Source organism: Gossypium hirsutum, chromosome A08, assembly GCF_007990345.1.
Source record: "Gossypium hirsutum isolate 1008001.06 chromosome A08, Gossypium_hirsutum_v2.1, whole genome shotgun sequence".
Classification (NCBI taxonomy): domain Eukaryota; kingdom Viridiplantae; phylum Streptophyta; class Magnoliopsida; order Malvales; family Malvaceae; genus Gossypium; species Gossypium hirsutum.
Genome location: NC_053431.1, coordinates 8,630,423 through 8,638,354, shown reverse-complemented (window position 1 = coordinate 8,638,354; position 7,932 = coordinate 8,630,423). Strand labels below are relative to the sequence as shown.

The 7,932-nt window shown below is 28.6% G+C and overlaps 1 protein-coding gene across 1 annotated transcript; it reads right to left on the bottom strand.

Annotated features, from left to right (window-relative positions):
• Positions 1-6,083: 6,083 nt before the first annotated feature.
• Positions 6,084-7,718, bottom strand: LOC107950748 (uncharacterized). The gene has a single exon (XM_016885703.2). It carries the CDS (start codon positions 7,260-7,262, stop codon positions 6,327-6,329), a length of 936 nt encoding a protein of 311 aa, XP_016741192.1. The 5' UTR covers positions 7,263-7,718; the 3' UTR covers positions 6,084-6,326.
• Between the last annotated feature and the right edge of the window lie 214 nt (positions 7,719-7,932).

The following is a 7,932-nucleotide window of genomic DNA, read 5'->3' as shown; positions in this document are numbered from 1 at the left end:
ATATAATACTAAAAATTTTATTACACGCATATGCATGTGGAAATTATATATTTAATACGTAAATACTTAATTAAAAATAACATACAATAAATAATGAAATTATATTTCTATAATTTTTCTAACCGAGTTGGTGTCTACTTGACTTGTGACATCAACTCAGTCCAGTACTTAAATAATATTATTAAAATAAAGTTTTGGTTGAGTGGTAATTTTAAAGTTTTTACTAACTTAATTGGCATGGGTTCAAATCTTACTTTATGCATAATTTTATTTATTTATTTATTTAAATAAATAAATTAAAATGCCCTCGAATAATAGAATTTATTATAATTACGAAAGAATATTTTTTTTAATTTTTTAATTGAATTGATGCTTGATTGGTTCGTGATACCAACTTCACCAGATACTTAAATAATAGTAGACACATCAATCTTATTTGAACGTGCCGAAAATAAACCCTAAAGAAAATAGATTTCAATAAAAGATTAAAACGAATGCATATTATATTACAAGATCTTAGAGTCCAAGCTAAACATTTGACATATTTATCCTATTGACACATAGTAACAAAATCTATCTATATACCCGTTTTTTAAATTAATAAAAAAATAATATTTTAAAATTAATAGAAGATAATCTTAAAATTATAATAATTAGATTTTACACCCTACGTTACTTAAAATAAAAATACAAGTGTATAATTAGATAGTCCAAATATATATAAAATAAATTTATATAAATTCAATTAGTACACATAATATGTGCATATATAATAAACATTAATGTATATTAAATTAATTAACATATACGAGAATGTGATGAGTATATAAATTAGTATAATAATATAATAATATTAATTTAACTTTAATTTGTAAACACAATGATAAATATCAATTAAAGTAAAATATACATTTACATTTAAAATTTAGTGGAAATATAAAAGAAAAGTCAGTCATCTTTTTAATTAATTTTTTAATTTGGCATTAATTAGGATGAAAATTCTAGAATTGATATTCAATCTCACATGGAAAACCTTTCCAAAAAATAAATAAATGTAAGATGGAAAAGGTCAAGGCAATATTAATAACCCAATTTTTCATAAATGCTCTCCTTCCTTACAATTCTCCAATCTTTAAAATAACACTAATTATTTTATTAGACAATTTTGCCCCTCATAAATTAACTATAATAGAAACCGCCCCATGCGTCTCATGTTTTGAACAACCAAACAACAAGCCATATTAATTTATTCTATAAAATTAAAAATTCATTTTAGGCCTTACATTTGTTTTTAGCTCTTGAATCAATGGTAAAGTTAAAAATTCATTTGTATATTTTTATGATAGTAAAACTGTAATTTTATTATTTTAATAGCCTATATTTTTAAAATTTTTAAAAGATTAAATCAAAATTTTATCATTTTTGGAGAGTCAAAGCGTAATTTTATTATTACTAATTTAAATTTTTATAAATTATAAATTATAAATTGACCTAAATGGAATTTTTTTTTAATTTTAGGAGGCCAAAGCCTCTGCTAGCCTCTTGGCTTCACCGCTACCTTAAACTCATATTATTTGTAAAATTATCCCAAAATAGATGAAAAAAATTAACATCTACAACTTTGTTTCACATTATATTATGTTAGAAGTTAATTAATTTTTAAAAAAATTTAAAATTTAAATTTTTTTATAATTTTTATAGTTATTAAATATTTTTTATTTTAATTATTTCTGAATTTTTTAAATTTTTTTAAAAATAATTAATTGCTAAAATAACATTCATGTGGTAATCCACATGTAGCTATGTCAAAAAAGTTAACAAACATTAATTTTTCCATCCATTGAGTGATTTGACGAACGACACAAGTTTAATGACTAAAAAATAAAAATAAAAAATACTTTTTTTTTATAAAATAAAAAATCCAAACAAATTATTATAACAAATAACAAAAAGAAAAATCAGAAATAAAATCGAAGGGTTTAGGGTAACTAGAATTTAAATTTAATATTTAGTTAATGTTGCAACAATGAATAGTTTTTCTTTTTCAAAATTATGATTATAAATAATTTAGAAATTATCTAAAAAGAACAGTTAGAATAACTTAAAAATAGATGACAACATGTTTCCATATTATATACGTTGAAATGGAAACTAATCTTATACCATCAATTGGGTGAGCTATTAAAAGTTTGTATATTTATAATTAAATAAATAATTTATTTCTATTCTTATAAAACAAGCCCGTAGAGATCAAAGTGAAGAGGAAATTGACAAGATAGAAAACTTAAGAGATAGAAATGAAAATATAATTAAAAAATGAAAGGAAAGAAAATATAACATTTAAAATATGTAACTAACATGCACGCTCTCTCTTTTTCTCTTCTCTCGTCATTCTAGTTTAGAAAAGTTAATTTTTATATATTATGATGAAAAATGATCATCTCTCACTTTTCTTTCTAACAAATTACAACTAAAATTTAGAAATTACTTTTTTTTTGAAATAAATGACTTTGTTTTCTCATAATTTGTTTATTAAATTATTGATGAAATAAATATATTTATATATTCAATTTACATGTAATTTATTTCTTATAAAAAAAAGTCTCTTGAGTTCAACCACATAGGCTTTGCTTAATGTTTACAAACCCAAGTGGATGGATTTATTAAACATTAAGGTTGTCTTAAATTGTCCTAGTATTATTGTTAATGTTGTAAGAATTAGATTAACAATTACATCAATTTTCGATAGATAATTAATTTTTTATTTAATAAATAAATAATAATGTAAACATTTGTTTTTATAAATTATAACAATTACAAGTGTAAATGAATTAGGCTCAAATAAACGAAGCTTTATTCGTGTTCGTTTGTTTATTTCTAAAGTTGTTAATATTTAATTTATGTTTGTTTAAATTTTTAGCATCATATTTATGTTTGTTTAACGTTCATAAACAAATATGTTTATATATTTACCAACATTAAACAAATATATCAACATTAAACCAATCAAACAAAAAAAAAAAAACAAATAAACAAACCAATTAAACTAAACTAACATTTCAACAATCATGATGTTTGTTGCGTAAAAATGGAAAAATAAACAGTAAAAAATGTAAGTAAAAAGAGTTTTAGATTTTATTTTTCGGATTAAGAAAGAGATAAAAGATTTATTGTGGGGTCTGCCTCGCATTTATTGGATATATTACAGGCACATTAGATGAGAATCGATGAGCAACCGAAGAAGAGTCAAGACAGGCCCAACGTCGGGACGATACGATGGATGACATTGTGATAAGGTGAATGGGACGTTGTGACGTCATGACGTGTTTTTCTATTTGGCAGCTGCGTTTTAGACTTCAAGTAAGGCTTCTTCTCTTAGTTAGACTTTGATTATTCCAAGAATATTTTAGTATGATTAGCCTAATTAAAGGGGCTATTGTAACCCTGTTTTGTTAAGCCAATCAAGATGTAGTCGTAAACTTTTTCTTTGAAGGCGATAAGATGTAGTCGTATATGAGTTTTGGTGAGAGTTTCATGGTAATTATGGACAGTATTTTTATATCCCTTTTATGAGTGCCCTATGAGATTTAGGATTTTGTTTATCGATTTGCTCTTTAGAATTTTGAGCTTTGTATTCAGGGTTTTAGATAATGTACATTTAGTACATGTAGGTTTATTTTCTTCATTTGTACTCTCGCTTGTTTACTCACTTAGTGACAAGTTGAAGCCTCATTTGCCCGTGATTTTTCCTTCTTTGAAGGTATTTCACATAAAATATTTGTGTTCATTCTTCTTCATTTTTATTATCTTGTTGTTTATACAAGTCGATCCCCAACACTTATGTTAGTGTATGCCAACTAAGGGTATAGTTTTATATTTTAATTTTAGTTTTTATTTGAAGTATTTTAGTTATACAGTCAACTCTCTATGTAATAGTCTTATTTTTGCTGGCAGGGGTTCCTATTCTCCTAAAATAAAAAAATATTTCCATTTAGACCTCTTTATAATTTATAAAATTTTAAATTAATAATGGTAAAATTATACTTTGGCCCCCCAAAAATGATAAAAAATTGATTTAATTCTTTAAAAATTATAAACATAAAAGTTATTAAAATAATGAAATTGTATTTTTACTATTATAAAAATGTATAATTTAATTTAGCCCAAAAATTTTTTTTGGCTTCACCCCTAATGGCGGTTATACAGCTATAACAACATGTTGTTATAGAGAAATGATTGTTGTAGGCTTACCATAAAATTTATATTGTGAATTTCCATCAAATAAAAAAAGTGTGAATTATGTTAAAAGAAGAAGAAGAAGAAAAACGTGAGAATCAAATCAATAAATTTAAAAAACATATAATAGGTGCATGCATTGTTGCTTTACTGCACATTTTATTTTACGTTCTTTCTCATGATCAATTATAAAATTCATAAATCTAATAAATTTAATTAACCAATATGAGTTATCAAATTAAATTAATTAATTTATCGTGAATTACTAAATTCCAATAATCAATTTATAAGTTTATGATATTCCAAATTGATAATAGAATATTTAATTAGAGAACTTAATAGCTTATTGAATTGATATCTTTAATTCCACCTATTGAAGATTATTTTTATCTAATAAAACATGATTAATAGATTTTTTACATAAAATTTAATCATTTTATTGAAATAATATTTTAATTAATTTCAATTTCATTTAATAAATAATAATTAGTAGGTTTACTTTTATGGAATAACTATATTTTATTTAAAAACTTAGACAATATGCGTTATAGAAAAATAATTTAATAAAAAATATATTTCATAGCTATAGATATAAATCTTATAAGTGAAAAGTTGTTATAAAGGTTAAAATAAAACATTAAAAATCGATTTTATTAAAAACTTGAATTTTATAAAGAAACACTATTATAGCGGATGACTATTATAGAGACAGGTAATTGTATAATTATCATTTCACCGAACATTTTGTCAAATTGTAACTGACTGCAAGTATATAAATTTTCTTGGAAAAAGAGTCCAAAGTTAAGTTTAGAAATAGATGGAATATATTATCAAAGTATTTTTCATAGGAAAATATCATTTTTGAATAAATGAGTTTATATATAGATAGATAAATAAACAAGTTTATTCGTAAATATAAATAAATTGAATATTTTTAATTAAATGAGTTTATAAACGAATAGATAAATAAACAAGTTTGTTTGTAAACATAAATGAACCAAACACATCTTTGTATAAAATTGTTCGTTTAATAAATAAACATAAATTTTTTATTTATACTCATTTATATAAATTAATAAATAAACATTATATGAATGGTTTACGAGTAGTTCGTTGAACGCTCCAGTTCATTTTCTACCCTAATAACAAAAAAAATTAATATTTAATTTAATTTAAATCCGACCGAAATGATTTTTTTTTACTAATTTGACCTGTTTTGCATTGGTTCAACCTTCTTCTAAATTTTGGGTATTAATTGGATAATCGATTCTCGATTTAATTTGTTCAAACATTCAATCTAACCCAATTGTAACAACCATGATTATTGTTTAGAATACTAATGAGCTTGGATTAACGGCAATGTCGAAGAAGTCCTGAAAATTTTGAGAATGACTCATTGACAAGGTTGAAGCCTTAAAAATTTTGAGGTATTGAAATGAAAAAAAAATAGCAAGTGTTTGGGTTAGCATTTGGTGTTGTTGAGATAGTGCAGCCACCAGTCAAGGAAGGGCATGATGCGGCACAGACACATAGTGCAGCCACCAGTCAAGGAAGGGCATGATGCGGCACAGACACACGTGCCCCTCACCACCTTCAGTTGATCATGTTGTGAATGGCCCCAACCCCCCACCTCCACCCCCACCCCCACCAAAAGAAAAATGATCCATTCATCTTCTTCGTCTTCATCCAACGGTATTGAACTTTAGACCAAATTCCCAAAGTCAATCCTCTTTTTTACTCTCTAATGATGCCACTTTGAACCCAACCATATCCAAATGTTTCGTAATAATGACAGCTACTTCCATTTACTTAAAAGCCCCCCTTTATAAATATCTAATAAAGGGATATGGAACGTAAATAAATTTTATTTATTTTTACCCAAAATCAATCCTTGTTTTTGACAATAGTGGTAAACAGCATGTGTAATTTGTATACGGTAAAAAATATATTTTTACTGGGAAAAGAAAAATGATCATTTACGAATCACAGAAACAGCAGATAAGCAATGGCTAAACCGTAGTTTAAATCAATTTACTTGAATTATCTTTCACTCACAACCGATGTGGTCAAATGTCAACGATTTAACGCACTCAACGGTTACGATTGACTCTGCCAAAATCAGCAAGCTTCCTGGACCGATTCGCGTGAAATCCTGCGGCGCTCGCCAGATGCGGCTTCTTCGTCGACGGTCGAGCTTCTCCGCTGAACGACATGTCCGGTGGCAATCCGCCCTTCTGGTTCCAGTGCGTGTTCGGGCTCGGCCTCATGAGTGGGCTTAAGCAAAACGCTAATCCCGAAATGTTGTTCCTCGTCCCGCCCCTCGGTCTCCTCGCTGCCGTCGGTGTCATTTTCCATCGCGGCGATGCCTCCGGCGAGGCTCCAGATGGCGGTTGATCACACTCGTCTCCTGAATCCACTTCAATCGCTGGCGACATTCCCCGATCTATGATTCTACATGATCTCCGATCGCCGGGACCGAATTGGTCAAATTGATCCACGCGAGATGTCTTCGATGATTGCTGCTTTTTCCGACGAACGGGAAAAATTGCTGCGAACCATGACGGGGATGCCGATGATGTGGAAGGCTCGTCGCACGAGTCCCGATGAAAATGAACCCTAGGATCGGAATTGAACTTCTCGGATCTCGACCTGAGCAGATTCGAAAAAAGCGAGAACCTGTTCTTCTTTTTGAACGATCTGGTGGCTTCAAAATAGGAGGTGGATGTGGTGCTGTAAGTTGGGCCCACCTGAGGAGTGCTGTAGAACCGTTGATTGTGGATCCACGTGGCACTATTATCATCAGATTTCCGCCGACTGACATAAGGAGAAACAGACCGAGGGAAAATCAGCGGCGGAGGGTCATGTTTCAGACCATCTTCGATGGCAAAGCGCGCTAATTGAGCCTGTTGGGCTTGCGCCTGAGCCTGCGCCTGAGCGGCGATGAGCTCCAGAAGACGCTCCCGGAGACAAGTGGCACACAAGCCAACGCCGCTACTCAAGTCGGCAATATGTTTCTTACACCTCATTTAAAAGATTGGTCACAAGACAAAAACAAAAACAACCAACCCCCCCTATGCTCCTCTTTCTTAAGAATTGTGTCTGTGTATTGTGATTTATGAGCAGAGATATATAAACTAGAAAAAAAGGTATTATGTACTGAAATAGTTTGAAATTTGAATGTTGTATAAAGAGAAGAGAATAATTGCAAAAAAGAGGGTGTTTTAAAAGGGGGGCATTAGTGGGTATTGTGTTGCTGTAAAACTAAGAGGGGATCTGATGAGGAAATCAAAGGAGAAGGTTTGTCTTCTTTCTCTGTGTAAGAAGAGAGAGAAAGACAAGAGTGCTTGATCTTGATGTCTGTTGGTGTTTATTGATTTTCATGTAAGAAAACACAAACCAATAGGAGGTAGAGAGAGAGAGAGGTGGAGTTGGAGTATTTTGTTTTGTTGCGTGCTTCGGCTAATTATTTGGGTTTTACTTCTAAGGTTTTTCATTTTTTTGACCCAATTACTCATAACCTTCACCTATATAATAATCTTGTTAGGAAAAGTATAAATGGAATTTTTATTTTATTTTATTTTCAAATAATAATATCAAATCATACATTTTTTTAGTAATGCCTATGTTCATTTTGAATACTTCCTTTATTTTCAAAATATTGTTTATATTTAGGACACAAAAGAAACATTGTTTATA